This window comes from Anser anser (assembly GCF_964211835.1).
Source record: "Anser anser genome assembly, chromosome: 4".
Taxonomy (NCBI): domain Eukaryota; kingdom Metazoa; phylum Chordata; class Aves; order Anseriformes; family Anatidae; genus Anser; species Anser anser.
In genome coordinates, this window is record NC_139724.1 from 37,831,917 (window position 1) to 37,847,361 (window position 15,445).

Below are 15,445 nucleotides of genomic sequence, written 5' to 3' on the forward strand. Positions count from 1 at the left end.
CTTCTGTTGATTCTGTTAACACTGAGATTTCATCCTGTAGTTCGTGTGTGTAGTTCATTTATCACCAAACACATTTCAAGAAAAATACTTGATCCTGGTTGCTTGAAAGTGCTCTGAAATTAATCAACTAATGATAACCCTCTTACAGGGTGCCTTGCTATTAAAGCTGTCAGTCATCTTTGGAACCGCATGAGTAGCCGACCTCCACAGCCTGCATTCCCAGCAGCTATGTCGCAGCTGAGTAAGGCGGCCTTACTGACAAGAGCAGGGCCCAGATGGAGAATCTTCTACATTCTGGGGAGGCTATGTAGGACTGGGGGAACATGTGAAGTTAGTTTCTTCCAACTTGATTTCCTCCTGTTAGCTTCCACTGTCATAGAGGTATGGTGAAATAAGAATTCCAGTTTCTGTCTCACATTAGAGCTAGCTAGCTGTATAGGAAAAGGTAAAATATTCCAATTTAAAGTTAACCTACATAGATGGGCAGGTTTTAGCTTTGAAAACACTGGATGCTGTCTGCCAAGCCTTTTTGTTTGTTTTCTTTTAGCTTGAACAGCAAACTATACTAAGATTCACTAGTGGAAATAGCAAGTGAGTCAGGAACTGGAAGCTTACTGAAAATGGTAATTAACCCAGTTTTAATCTCAAGTCTTGAAAATTACATCTAGTCTTTCAGACACTTCAACTGTGTAGAAACAAAATTATAACAGCAAACTTACTACTTTTCTACCTTTTGACTACAGATAGTTGCAGGACGTTTTAGGGTTTATAAATATTAAACCAAAGTGAGACAAATCAAGTTTTTATTTAGTGTAAAGTCAGAAATACAACATCTTTAAAATGCTCATAAGTTAAATGAAGGCCACAGCAGTGGGATGTAAAATGGTATATAGATGAAATGACTACTATATACAGACCGATAGATAAAATATCACTATCCAATCTTACAATACACAACTGTGATTTTAAGATTACGTGATCTTGGGAGAATTGCTGAAGTCTAACAAAGTGCATGCTCTGTCGCCACTTGGTGTTCGTGGGTATCTCCTACAGTGGAGATGGAGATGTGGAAGTGACACAGCTTTAAAGCTAAGATGGCTATAATGAAATATAATTTTTAGAAGTCAAGTGCTTGGGTGTTTTTTTTTTTTAATGCTCAAACCCTGGACTAGCCATGCAATTTATTCTACCTGCTAGGAATTCTTGGATGTATTCAGATTTTCAGATAGGCAGTAAAGTGACAAAGCAGTCCAGAGACATTTACAAGTAACAAGTAAGGTTAGATGGTTATAGGACCCTGTGACAAAAACAGTATCAGCCACTTGTGCCTTGGCAGGTAAAACTTTCTTCATAATCTGATTTCTTGACACAGACTCATAAGCAGCCTTTGAGACAAACTGTTAGTGCTTTGTTTGCAGTCATTTGACTGCCTGCTGACACTCCAGTGAGTGCTATACCGACCTGTACGGGAGGACTCTCCTTTGGGAGGGGGAGACCTCACACTATCAGCTTACAGTTGAGAAATAGCAGCACTTAGCTGCCAAGAAGTGTGTTTTGAGATGGATTTATTCTGCCGTGACATCCACTGATTCACTTCCTGCAGCTTTATTTTACAGAATCCATCACAACAAAGTTGAATGGTTTCCTCTTCTTAAAAGGTAAAGTAAAACAGCTTCATTACGAGACAGACCTCAGCTTTAGGTAACATCCGTAAACAGGTCTGCTGTGGTGCTATATGGCAAGGTGAAACATGCAACTGAGTACTGACCTAAAACTTAGGTTTTGTATTTCAGCTTCTGCTCTTCCTTAATACTGATTATGCTAGACATACCCCTCTATGGGAAGTGCTGGTGCCCAGAATCTGGGCTGAGCTCCTTTCCAAAACCTTCTAGCAAAACCAAGCCAGTGAAAAACAGGATACCTGGATGCTAGGCATTGCTCAGAGCAGCACAGATTTGAGGCAACAGCCACTGCTGCCTCTTCTGCCTTGGATGTTTTCGTGCTGTGCCTCAAGAGGCGCTTCACAAGCTCCAGCTCTGCGTCAGGTAAACAGCTGCTTTAAGGCCTGAAGCGAGGACAAGTTTGGCACTTCAGGAACAAAGTAAAAAGGTGGCAAGGAAAGACTTGTTTTCACTACCTTTCTGTACATTGCTCACAGTGAGCACGAGGAAGAACGCTGCTGGCTTTCTATTTCTGTCAAGCTTATTACTTAGTATTTTTTTTGTAACTGTTAACTACACAACTGAAAAACTTCAGGAGGATCATACGTTATGATGCAGATGATCATTCTCTGATGAAACAAGGAAGTAAAAATGGTTTGAAGGGTAGATCTTGCAAATGAGACATATTAATATTGCATCAATTTGGTATTTCCTTGATGCTCATTGCTTATTCTTGTTCGCCTTCCCTTACCCTCCTCCTTCCAAAAAAATCCTGTAATTCTGTATACAAACCCTGCAAATAATGTCATATTGTTTCTACTTCACAAAAATTCCTAACTGGTTTATAGGCTTCTGTTTAAAGTTGCTTTGCAGAGATATGGACAGTACTATACAGTAATCTAACTATACTCGAGGTGAAAAAGGTGATGCCATTAGACTTGGAATAGTTTTATCAAGTAAGTTTTCAACACCATTTTATAACTATTATTTTTCTAGTCAAGAACACTACCCTAAGACCTCAAAGAGAGCCAACATACACGTTTAACCTGACAAACTGAATCCAGTTTTTAACAAGATATGCTCATTTAAAACAAGTATGAAAATCTAGTAAGTCTCTATACTATATTTGCACATTGCTTAATCTTAACAATATACAAACTTATGTCTCCTGTTCATGATAATGTTCTTAATTCTGCTTATCACTGAAGTTTATAGTTTTCAGGTATCCAGTAAAGCCACAAACTAAGGTATTTTAGCTCACGAAGCCTATGCCAATTAAAACAAAAAAAGACAGCAGCAATACAATGACATCATTTGTGAGTCAACCCTTACTTCCTTTTGCTTTTTGTGTCAGTGGTTTGGAAAACACTAGATGCTGACATCAGATTTTCTATATATTGTCCAAGAACTTGGTTTTCTGATTTCAGTTTCAAGTTTTCTTCCTTAACGGCATCTACTCGTGCTGAGAGATCTGCAAAGGTGATATTATAAGAAAAAAATTAGACAGTATTGCATATAATAACAAATATATTTTATGTCCCTACATCAAACCATTCACATCTGTTTCACATACGTGAAACACTGCTTTAAGGTATTACCTTGAATACCTTAAGGTATTCCCACTGTGTTACTCCCAGGTTTTATCTAAAACCCATTTTCCCTAAATTATGTTGTATAGTATTTTATGACAAGTGTGTCACATAAACTAATTGTTAATCTGTGTTCTTTTCTTGACTTTTTGAATTAAGTTATTGCAAACTAAACTATGTGGAAACCTAAGTCCAGTGACGAGCAGACACAAAGACAGCATGTATTATAAGAATCAAGCAAGTAATACATTGCAGAAAGAAGGGGGGAAAAAGTGGCTGGCATCACTAAAATTTCTGAGACCTTGTTTATGTACCTTCAAATACACAAATGACATATATCCAGACAGCAGCACTTTCAGCCTAAGACAGGGCAGAACAGTAAGGTGCTCCTCTTTTGCTTAATATCGTGCTTATGAAAAATCTGAGGTGCCAAACTGCTAACCTTCAAGTGTGTGCTGCAGTTCCAAAACTTGATTAATAAGCCGTGTTTTCTCTTCTAATTCCACCTGATTCTCAGCCTCAACAGCTGCAACAAATCATACGAGCTTTAATGCAACCTCTGAAACAGCTGGAAATTACACTAAGCAGAAAAAGTAACAGCGAAGAACAAGCACATAGAGAACTTATACCATCCATGTCAGCATTCATCATTGGAGAACGGGCTCTTCCCGCTTTTGAACGGCGTAGTCCTGAGAGACGGTCTGCGTAAGGGAGAAACAGACAGCTGAGGTAAGCATCACAGCGGCGAGCACCTGCCTTCCAGGTGCGTTTCGCTAATTGTTGTTAAGAAGCACTCGACAAACGCTGTTCTGCCTTAGGCCCCGCGTCGCTCCGTGTCACAGACGCGGATCCCCGAGGAGCCGCGCTCGGGTTTGGGGACCCGCTCCGGGTTGAGCCCGCGCAGCGAGGCCTCGCTCCGGCCGCGGGCTCCGCACCGATCCTTCTGGAAGCGCCTCCCGCGGGCACCGGGGGCCCCCCTTTTAATCACGGCCCCCCGGGCCCGCTTCGGACCCCTTCTCCCCTCCCCCCCTCCGGGCTCAGCGGCCGCAGCCCCCCGGGGCCCCGCAGCCTCCCCCCGCCGCCCAACGGCCGCGCCCCACCTCAGGCCGCCGCCGCCGCCGGCTCCCCGCGGGCCGCCCCGCGCCCACAGCCCCCGGCCCGGCCCGGCCGCAGCCCTGCGCCGAGCTCCGCAACGCGCCTGCGCACGGCCCGGCGGCGGGGCGGGGCGGGGCGGGGCGGGGCGAGCCGCCTCAGCGGGGCCGGGGGCGGGCTGTGGGTGGGGTGACGGCGGGGCCGGGCCCGGCCGCAGGTGGCTCGGGGTCCTGCCTGGCTCGGCCCTCACCGGGAACGTTTACCCCCCCCCCCCAGCCCCTCTCCGTTTTCCAGCACAAAGACCCCGCGTTTTGAGGTACCAGGTGCGAAGCCAAGCGAAGAAAAGCCCGCAGCCAGAGGCGCTTTGATGAGCGGCCGAGCAAAGCAGCCTGCCGCCAGGCTTATCTGCCTGCCTCGCACGCTGCTCGGTAACGTATTGCCACCAAACATCCTGCCCTTTGAGGTGGTTGCTCAGGGCGTGCTCTAAATCCTACAGCTCCCAAGTCCCGAACGCACACGGAGTAACCTGATAGTATCTTACACGTTAGGGTGTGCTCCGTGTCCCCCTTAGCAGCGGGAGGCTGGTTCTAGTAGATTGTTAACCCTTTTTGCATTAGAAAGAACAATTTATTTGTTCTTGAAGCTGTCAGTATGGCAAGCCTTGCCTACAGGCTTCCTACGCTTCATAGGAGATCTGTATTTACCCCTTCCATTGATTAATTTGCCAGAAAAGCAGGGCTGACCCTGGCTCTTGTCTATGCCCTCACATAAAACACGATCTTAAACACTAGGATGGCGTTCTGCTGGGTGTTACGTGTAAGTCAAGCTACAGCGGAATAGCCAGGTAGTCTTGCTCATGAGCAGCTGTAGCGACTCGAATGTGCCATTAGTGTCAGAGCTCACAAACGCACAGGAAGTCATTTACCGCCTCCAGAAACAATCAGGTTTGTTTTTTCTAAAAACCACCTTGGTAGGGATCCGGCAGGGTTTGCTTCTCTATGGTTTCCCCACTCACTGGGAAGGGCAGCAGTAATGAGGTAAATACCAATTACGTGCAGGTTTGTGCAAATCGGTTCACTTTGCTTGGCAAACTGATTTGGCATAACCTGTGTTCACAGAGCTTTTCTGCTTTGTTTTTGTTTATGAACTTACTGCTTTCTACTTCAGAGGAAATACATGGTCTAAAGAAAATGAAATGATATTAACACATTCTGGAAGTTAATTGTTTTCTCTTGTGGAGCAACATATGTGGAGCAACATAATTTGATAGTAACATCCAGTGTGCGGTTTAAAGGAGAAATAAGAGGATTCTCTTTATTGGTGGAACATCTGAACACTGCCCTAAGTAACGTTCTGCTGTTCAGTTTATTAAACTATTTGTACACTTACACACTGGATCACTTGCTTCAGGTAAGCGGGTTGCTGACTGAAGAGTTAAAAAGAAAGCTTGTAATTTTTACCAGTGTGTCAGAGCTCTTGAAGTCAAAGCTGAACCAAGAGCCAGTGCTAATCCCTTTCTGTCTTACTAATTCATTTCATATCCTCTAAGGCATTTTGTCAAAGCCAGGGGGCATTCATGATATTGTCGCTTATATTATATTCAATTTAGAAGAACAGCACTTCTCACTTTACAAATGCAATTATCTATACTTATACATATTCTAAGTTCCAATTAAGATTTCCTAAAACTAGTTGACATTGCTGGCAAAAGGAATTAATTTACTCAATTTCACTGTAAGACCTTTTTTTGTTTAAAATAGCAACAATCTCCCTAGGATATAAGGCATCATTAATCGTTAGCCTGAACGCATATATCTGCACAGTTACAAAACTACAGGACATTTCATTCACACTGTCAGTCTCATTGCCCTGGACTCCAATTCTAATAGTCCTTGCTGCTAATGACAAACATTTTTCAGATGTTTCGTTTCTAAAAGTCTTGTGTATGTCCTGTTTTTCCATGGTACACAGTGCAAACCAACAAGCCTTTCACTTCCTTTTTGGCACCGTTACATGCACCAAAGGCGCCTGCGTAAACTGGCTGATGACAGAGGCTTCACTGTTCACCATTAGAATAGAAACGTATTCTCCTTTTCATTAACAGAAGAAGTTATTGTACATATTTCTAAGATGTTTTCTATTTGAGCTGTACTTTTTTCTCCTTTAATATTTCCACAAAGAAAAAGATGAAAAGGATGACAATTGGCTTCATACTTTTTCCCTGCCGCACCCTTTGCGTCAAATCTTCATTTTGTTTCTCTGCAGAAATGACAGCCTCTGAGGATTTTTTTTCGTCTTGCTCTATGCTGGAATTCTGTGCAGTTATTGTTACTTTTTCCCAGCACCCTCAAAAGGCTTTTGTAGTACAGAACATCCTTGTACAAATTTACATTTACAGCTTGAAGAAAGACTTCTGTCAGATGCAGAATCTGCGTAGTTCTTAGTTTGCGCTTTTTCCAACCACATCAAATTATAAAAAAAGAACAGCTATTTTGACTTCCATTGGTGTAAGTATCATCTCTGTCCTTACTTATTGGCCAGGGTTTGGCAATTCTTTAGGCCCCTTATGAGAATGGTTCCTCACCAGTGAGGTAACCTGTGTGCATTCAGTTGGGGGGAAAAATCTGTTTTCTTTAGAAAGCCTACAGAAAGGAAGCCTCAGGAAGCCTTATTTTCTCTTTAATGCTGAAGGGGTCCTCCTTCCAATGAAACTGCATCCTGACTTCTTCAAGGTTGTGCAGGAGTGCAGATGTTTCCGTTTTTACGCTAACTCCACCAAAATGCATTTCTAAACAGAATGGAGAACTGAACTCCTTGCAGTGTTAGGCTGTGAATACCAACATACATGACATAATGTTGGCCTGTTAACTGGTTGATCTTCCTTGTAATCATCAGCTGCAGGTTTGTTACAAATGTTTGTGGAAGGACTTTTTAGTGAGGTCCCACAAAGCTTTACTGGTAACTTGGAGATGAAAAACTATTTTGCATTTCTTTAAGTTAGGCCTAAATGTTTAGGGGGTTGTTTCTGCTTTTTAAGAAGAGGGTTATGTGTAAGAAATGCAGTCATTACTGCTGGCTTTCTGGAAACTGTATTTGGAGGGGAAAAAAGAAGAAAAAAGTAAGATAATTTTTGGATTCTTTGCAGTGAACAGAAACTTGACTTAGTGAGCATTGGTGAGAAGAGCAATGCAGAAATCTTTGCAGCTGTTGGGTGTCATCTCCCTGTTTTGTTTTATTTCTGGTTTCATTTCCTCTGTTGCTATACGTTATTTATTTTTTTTGAGGGAACTTTATCAAGTGCTGAGTTTCTTACTGAAAAGGTATTACTTTCACTAAAGATTAAAATGTTTTCACCTTTTAACAAATGCTGTTAATGAATGCTTTCCCTTGTTTCAAGTGCTTTTGATATTGCTATTCAAATACTGATTGAGAAGTTTCTGTCTTGCTACCATTTTATGTTCATCTTGATTTACATGAGAATGATTTCTTTTTTAATACCTGTGTACTTAACAACTAGAAAAGTGCTGCTGTTTTGGAAGAACAATAGCTATTAAACATTCATGGATTGTACTCAGTTAATCAGGCTCAGTGTAACCCCTGTTGCTTTTCCACAACAGCTTTTCAGTGTACTAAAGACTCTTTGATATGAAGGGTCTTTTCCAATTAGGTTATCGGACTGTACATACGTAGTGTGTTGCTCTACTTGTCCTTGTTTAGTATTTTTGTCAGTACACTCCAAGAGATGGGGGAAAGCCTTATGTAATTACAGACATACTAAGTTCATTAAAACCAGTGCATCTTTGTGATCCTAGTTAAGATTTAATTATGGAACACTTGCTTCTAAAACCTCAGGTCATCCTCAGGCAAAGTCCACTTGCTTATGATTTGGTTCAAGGTCTACATATTGTTAGCCCCGTTTCTTTATTCCTTGTTTGAGATTCTGTTGTCCACTTAAGGAACCATTTTCTCTCTCACTGCGTAAAACTTTTTGTTGTCCTCCCTGCTCTTGTGGAATCGATGTCCTTCTCCAGGCTGACAGTTATGGCAGTGAGACCCATCGTGTTTTTTTGCCTCTGTGCTCTGAAGTCATGGTAATTGGTTGTGACTTCAGCTGGGAGAGGAAAGGAAGACTGTTTGCTACAAAGCATATAACAGTCTCTTCCTGATATTGATTGAAAATTTTCTTACACCTGCCTTTCTGGCCTCTAGGTGTTGCCCTCTGGCAGAAAAAATGGACCAGGGCTATCGTATTCAGCCTGTATCTTACTGTACTCTCTCTATATGCCATCACGTTAAAAGCTTGCCTGAAAATGCCACTTATTCTCAGTTACCCTGAACTTCTTTCTGTACTTGTGAGTGACTCTCCCCACGTCTTTACTCTTGGGGGTGGTGGAAGCTCTGGTTTTGGTATCAGATCTTGCATAAAGAAGCTTTGTTTGTGTCCTAACGAGAGAGGTTTTAACTTTCTGCCTGTGTTTTCTCATGCGTGTTAACATTTTCCAACCTGCAAGGGTGCTGAGGTTAGAGAAGAGAGGAGGCTCGGGTGAGAGACCAAGCAAGCAACGCAGCAAAGAGACCCAGCTGAGACCAGGCAGATTCAAGCTCATGCAGTGTTGTGGCTGCCACGCAAAGACTAGGCAAGCTTGTGTGCTGCCCCTCATCTCTTCCTGCCACGTTACCGGCTGTGCAGCGAGTCATGAGGCCGTGTCGTAGGACAGCTTTCCCTTACCGTTCCGCTCCTTCTCACGGAGAAAGAGTCAGACCTGCAGTAACAGAGGGTTCTCCCGACAGCACAGCTTGTGCCTGCGTCTGCAGACTTGTCTGATTGTGAATGGCTAGCCTCATGACATCAGCACATGGCTATGTACTGTATAAGCTTATTGCATTTAAAAATCAGCTCCGAGGTTTTGTAAAATACGTGCTAAAGGCAGCAAGTACACTGAATTCTTTAAGCTAAAACAACAAGACAAAGCAAAACGGTCTTCTGTTTAAAAAATAAAATAAAATAAAGGACTTTTAGCATTCATTAATCAGCAATCCAAATTTCTAGCTGATGTAAATTAGTACAGCTGTATGACGGCCGAGCAGATATTATCAAGTTGATACTCTGGCCACACCTCTCTAAGTAAATTATTGTCAATTAACTCAATTTTTCTAGTATGTAGAACTATCCTACTTCCCATTCCAAACCATTTCTGTTCCACAAACTGGAAGGACAAGCGGAGGCAATCTTTGCTTTTTGTAGTTTCTTTTAAAACGGTTACTGCTTAATAGTTGGGATTTAAGTGGATCTGCTCATTTCAGTTACCACTTAATTTGCATCACTTCTTGTGAACTCTCACTAGAGTATGTCAGAGATCATCACTCCATGTTCAGGCGGAAGGGCCAGCACTATCTGTATTTTCTTTGAAAGAGGTAACTACTGAGTTAACATTTCTGGAACTTTCTTTATAAACCATGAAAGGCTATATATTGTCAGATGGTGAGTGTATATTACCATGCATTATTATAGCAAAACTCTGGTAGGCCCCACCTCCCCCAAAATCTCAAGTCTTAATTAATCACAAGGCTTATTCAACTGCAGAATTAGAGAAGTTTACATGAGGGTATTTTCTAAAGATACATTGTACCTCATACCTGGGATCTACAGGTTCGTGTGCTCACACAGTATTACTATTTGGACCATGCAATTTGTATTGTATCAGTAGGTAACTAGAGTTTCTTACCTGAATCATCTGCCAAAGAAATGTTGGTGAAAGTGCCGTCCTCCTCGTCTAAGGGTAAATCCATTTTGCTTCCTTCTTTCGAAGTTTTCTGGGAAGTGCATTAAGCATGGCCGTTTGCAGCCATTTTTCAGTGTGCACGTGACTTCTCCTGTTAAATCCTTAATGAGTCCACCACGGAGGTGTTACCCGATCCTGTTGGCAACTACACACGTCGTCCTGTGTGATATCTCGGCTGAACCTTGAGCTCCTTTCCGGAAATTGTTAAGCTAGAAGGTTGAAGAGCTGTAGCAGCTTCGTCAGATATGTGCTGAGCAAACGCTATTATTGCACGCTCTTTCTGTGAAAGAACTGTGCGTTCACCTGAATCGGGTTTTCGTTGTTGTTGTTGTTTTTTTTTTTTTCCTAGGGCTGCGTGTGGTGGTTTGCTGTTTTTTTATCTTGTGATAGGAAAAGACGGGAAGTCTTAATGTTATATGTCCAAAAATGTTACTCATAGCCCAAGGAAACGCAGTGAACAGATTTTGGAGCCACAATTTTAAAATATAATCTTCAAATACTTAGGAATGTGAGTAATTTTACTTGAACAGTCACATCAAAACCAATTGGCTAAAGTGTGCAAGTAAGTTATATGCGAGCATGTGGTGTTCTGTGATAGTAGGTGGGAGGAAGAAAGAGAAAATGAGATCAAAGAAAACCCCGCTTCTGAGGGCAGTTTGTTTTCGCTTCTTAAAGAAAACTGAACATGGTTTGAACATGTATTTTTAAAAAAAAAGAAGAAATACATATACGTTTAAATAGCTTTCTTTTGCACTCATGGAATAGAATATTTGTTTGCAATTAATTTAAAACTATAAATGGCCCTGGTCTTGATTAAAGAGTGTAGTGAAGGGTGGAACCACTTCCTGCTCAGGGGGTTGCATGTTCAGAGTCCACCTGACTTGGATCTTTTTTAATCAAAATTTGTATTCAGAAAAAGACCAAGTTTAGGATGTTGACAAATTTTTCTTAATTAGGAACATCTCTGAAGTCTTGCTGAAAATTGAACTTAGTTTTGTGAAGCATTGCCCAACTTACAGAAATGGTAAATGCAATGCTATTCGGTTTTTCTTCCAATCCTTTAACTGCTCGTGTGTGTGGTTTTAGTTTTGATAAAGCTTTTCTGTTGGTGTCAGTGAAGGTACTGACGACTGATTTCAGAGATTACTGAAAATCAAGCACGTCTTGCATTTTCAGAGTAATCTTGGGTGTTACTCAAACTTAGTTCTTATCCAAGTGGAGCTAAAAATTTGCCTTACTGGTCTTGAACAGCCTGCATGTTGTGTGCTCAGTCTGTTCCGTTGGTAAAAGATGGAGTGAATGGTCCTTCCCTGTATGATCTTTACATTAACTTGTAAATCCTGAATGACAAAAGAAGAGAAGAAGGGGAGAAAGGAGAAAATGGGCAGTTAATGCATTCTTCCACAGGTCCAGTGGAGGTTCAGCTGTTGTTCGCTGCTCTTCTCTTGGCCACTGCTGGTTGTAGCTGCTTTAATCCTTATTTGCTGTCATGTTGGAATTTGATTGGTTTTGCTCTGGTGGAAAGGATTCCATATCATTTTTTCTCCTTCTCTGTGATGCAATAGCATGCTTCAGAGCCCTCCCATTAAAGCTAGGAAGCATTTTCATCTTTTGTCTTTGTCCTTTATTCTTCTCAGACATGTTATGTATGGTTGAAGCATTTCAACAACTCAGCTTGGAAGGGCATGTCCTAAAAGCTCCAGCAATTATACTATCTGTACCTCTGAATTTTGTAAAATCATACGCCTGTGGAACTAAATGTGTTGTATCTTGTCTGAACTGTGTAGCTCTCATCTAAAATGTTTAATTAACTTCTCTTGCCTGTGTCAATATTGTTCTATTGTATTGGCCATACGGCCTCCCTCTGGTAGGTGCAATTTCCAGGTAAATCATTAGCTGGTTTTGGACACAGTGAATATGGATGTTGTGCAGCTGTTATTCGTGCCTAGATCAAAGTCATTAGTAACAGTGATGCAGAGTAAGAGCTGTATTTTAACAGGAGCGAGTAAGAAAGGCTCCTCACGGTGAAGGTGGGTATGATTCACGGAGCGGTTTGGCCACCTCGTGTGGGCTGCTCTGATCCCTGCAGCTTCGGGAGCCAGGCTCTTGCTCTTGGGCATCCTGCTCCATGTGGCACCGAAGAGCAGCTTGCTTCAGGGGTCTTCCGGGCCTGCGGGCTCTTGGCCCCAAGGTTTGGAAACAAGGCTGCCCTGCAAGCATCTTGGAGCTCTTTAAAGCTCTCTTTGAAAGGCTTTTCGATGATTTCTCGCTTCCTTTCCTCCACTGGTGCCTCTGCAGGAGGAGGAGAGTGCAGAAAGTATGTGTGCTTGGCTGCATGAGTGTAGTTGCACACATGTGTGTGTGTACCAAAGGCTCTGGCGCTGTTTGTAGAGCTGTGTCGTGCAGAAGGCCTTTCACGAGGACCTGGGCCATCAGCTGGGGCTGGGAGAGACTGACACAGCTTGTTCTGGAAGTGGAGACATGTTTACTGACAGGGAGCGATGGGGTTTGGCGAAGGGCTCCTCAGATTTTGCCTAGTTTCTGTCTTGCCCACAAGGTTTTTCATGTTTCACACATACACCTGCGTGTTCTGTGATTTTAAAGGCACTGCACGGTCACAGCTCTGGCTTGTTCGGTTCCGTGAGTGCTGTGGTCAGGAACACTTTCTTTGGTGGGGGCCTGCTGCTTAGTGAAATAAGGTCTTTGGATAGGAGAAGCCATGCAAACGTGAGGTGGAAGTACCCCTTCCTTGCTGTCCTCGTGCTTATTTCACAAGGAGCAGCAGAAAGGAGCAGCTGCAGGCAGAGGGGCTGACCAACGTAGAGCTGTGTGGTGGGGTTCGCTGTCAGCACCGTGAGTTTGGCCATTTCCACCTTCACTGGAGTGATGGACATTAATGTGAAAGTTACTTTGGTTATAAAATATCAGTTCCTCTTTCTGGGGGTGTCATTACCATGTTGAACAGAGGCCGGGGAGTGCCTGGCAGCTTGTGTGGCTGCCCTCAGTCAGAGGAAGCTGAGGGCTGGAGCGGGACAGGGACAGCCAGTCCTCCGAGCCTTTGGTGTGACATAGCAGCAACGGCATCAGTGCCGGCACAGCTCTGTGCTGGGCCTGTCGTGGTGATATCGATAGCAGGCACACGAGCAGCTTGCTGTCTGGGTAGGGTGAAAGCAACAGATCAATGCCCAAGGACACCTGCAGGTTTGGCACTGCAATGATTCTCCGAGCTCAGGGTTGTGTAGTCGGTAAGGCCCCCTGTGTAAAATTACAGGAGGGTTCTGGTCCTTCCTTGTAAAACCTGCGGCTAAATGTGCCTGGTCGTAGCTCGTTCACATTTTTTAATTCTGTAAGTGACATGTAACTAATTTGCTAATTAAAATGATTTAATGGTGACCTGAAAAGGAAGCTGGCTCGGAGTTAAGTACAGATGTGTGAACGTTGAGCTGAAACACAGCATGTGCCGTGTCCCCTATTTCTACTAAGAGTGTAACAGTGCTTATATCTCGGTTGAGGTAGAGTTCAATAGAGCTTACTTTATGTAGGGCCCAGCACTAATTTGCTCTTAAGAACTGGGCTATAACATTGCAGCTTTCAAAAAAACCCCTCCGCCTCCCTCAGTTGTTTCCTGTTACAGTGCTGATTTGTTATCTCTGGGAGTCCACAGCTGGGGTACCTTTCGCAAACACTTCTAAATATTTTTCTAGCTTGGAAAGGCAAGAGGAAAGAGTGGGGTCAGAGACAGGAGGTTAGTCAGCCGAGAGACATTTTTGCTGTCTGTACCACTCAGCAAGACCTCCCCGACCCCTTATTCCAAAGGTGTAATTGTATAGAGATGCCTGGTGTTGCTCTCATGCTTTTTCACTGTCAGTAATAGAAAAGATTTTTTTTTGTGAAGTTGCAGAAACACTGAAGGAACGGGTTTATGTTAATTTCAGAGAATAGTGGGACATAACCTCTGGGCAGGGGAGATCCGTGTTATAACGCAGCTTGTGGCTGATGTTCTGTCGGGCTGTGCTGATTTGATCAAGAGTCCAATATAAAAATAAGTTTTGCAAACGTGGATGTGTCTGATGTAGGCAGCACAGTGTATGGAGTAAGCTAGTAGGGGATTCTGAAGTAGGAAAACTGATCTTTGTATCCTTAGGAGATAGAGTATCCTGCTTTTAGCTGGCATGTTTAAAAACATTGTATTTGTTTCTGTTAAGAATTTGTGAGTAAAGGGGAGTAGAACCCAGCTCTGACTTTATTATGTGTAATACACGTCTGTATAAATTTGCCAGTATTTTCTAGCATACAACAAAGTGTTTGGAGTTGTTTTTCTTACACAAAACGTTATAAAAATGCATCCACTTTATCAGTTACACTATATAAAACACAACATTTTAAAAATATGTGCCTTGTTAGGAAGTGACAGCTGCCAGTGTGTTTCTGTCTTGATGAACTTAGAAGGGAACCGTGGCACGTGCTTAGTGCATGCTAATAAAGCAGTGCTAGTAAATTCACAGCATGTTCCAAGCTAGTCTGACTGACACTGTGTGACAGTAACCTACTTGCAGAACAACAGTTTACTAGGGTGGTGACAGAAGTGTATTAAATGTGTCATTTGCAGATTTAACCAGTAAGCTGAGGTGTATTAATGCTTGTCGGCAAGTCGCCTAGTTGTGTATGCTCTTCCCCCCTTTCCCTCCTGCCTCAGCACTTACCCCAGTTTAAGATATTTGCGAGCTATGTTGGGTCAGAGTCTTGCAAACTTAGAGATGCACTCTGAGGGCATGCTATGCGAGTGAATATCAGCATTTGCAAATGCTGCTTCTGAAGCTGCACTGACAGTTGGCTACCTGGAAACCATCCATGACAACTGCCCACTTGCATTCAGACCCACTCACTTATTACATTTAATTTTGATAAATGTGTTCATCATGTTTTCTGCCTGAGTAGTGTTTTTTTTTTTAAAGTTGGATCTGAACCTCTGCTGTCTGAAAATGAGTGACTTGTTCATAACATCTGGTATGTGTGTCTTAAAATAGACCCACTTTCCTTCACACTTGTCCATTCTACTCTCAGATTTCCTGTCATGCGTCTGTCTAGACTTGGAGAACATTTGCCCACTAAATTAAAAATAAAAAAAAAAAAATGTACTGCTCCAGAGTACTTCAAATACTCCTTGAAGTTTTAATCTGTTACAATTCCTGTAAAACTAGACAGTGAATGGGCAATTATTGAACCGATCTATATTTTGCTGGTGTGTGAATTATAGTTGTGTGTTCCATTTCCCTCTCCTCTCTTTCATTTGATACATCGTTTCATAATTCTTAACTAG

The 15,445-nt window shown here is 42.6% G+C and overlaps 1 protein-coding gene across 7 annotated transcripts; it reads right to left on the reverse strand.

Moving 5' to 3' along the window:
- Positions 1 to 786: 786 nt before the first annotated feature.
- SCOC (short coiled-coil protein) lies at positions 787 to 10,325 on the reverse strand. Of its 7 annotated transcripts, none has more exons than XM_083834952.1 (4): positions 10,069 to 10,304; positions 3,880 to 3,951; positions 3,693 to 3,776; positions 787 to 3,132 (listed from the first exon to the last, which is right to left on the reverse strand). In XM_083834952.1, the coding sequence occupies exons 1-4, from the start codon at positions 10,130 to 10,132 to the stop codon at positions 2,990 to 2,992; spliced, it is 363 nt and encodes a 120-aa protein (XP_083691078.1). In that variant the 5' UTR covers positions 10,133 to 10,304; the 3' UTR covers positions 787 to 2,989. The 7 variants fall into 7 exon arrangements, with proteins under 7 accessions (XP_083691078.1, XP_083691077.1, XP_083691081.1 ...); XM_083834951.1 differs by lacking the exon at positions 10,069 to 10,304 and adding an exon at positions 4,663 to 4,812; XM_083834955.1 differs by lacking the exon at positions 10,069 to 10,304 and adding an exon at positions 4,351 to 4,496.
- Between the last annotated feature and the right edge of the window lie 5,120 nt (positions 10,326 to 15,445).

What these genes read in the sequence shown, in the direction of transcription:
- SCOC (XM_083834951.1), bottom strand. Translation starts at nt 4,792, where the DNA reads ATGTTTGGTGGCAATACGTTACCGAGCAGCGTGCGAGGCAGGCAGATA. An exon ending in TTCGCTTGGCTTCGCACCTG is followed by an intron (nt 3,952 to 4,662) that starts GTACCTCAAAAC and finishes TCCCTTACGCAG; the next exon opens with ACCGTCTCTCAGGACTACGC. An exon ending in ACTGCAGCACACACTTGAAG is followed by an intron (nt 3,133 to 3,692) that starts GTTAGCAGTTTG and finishes TCACCTTTGCAG; the next exon opens with ATCTCTCAGCACGAGTAGAT.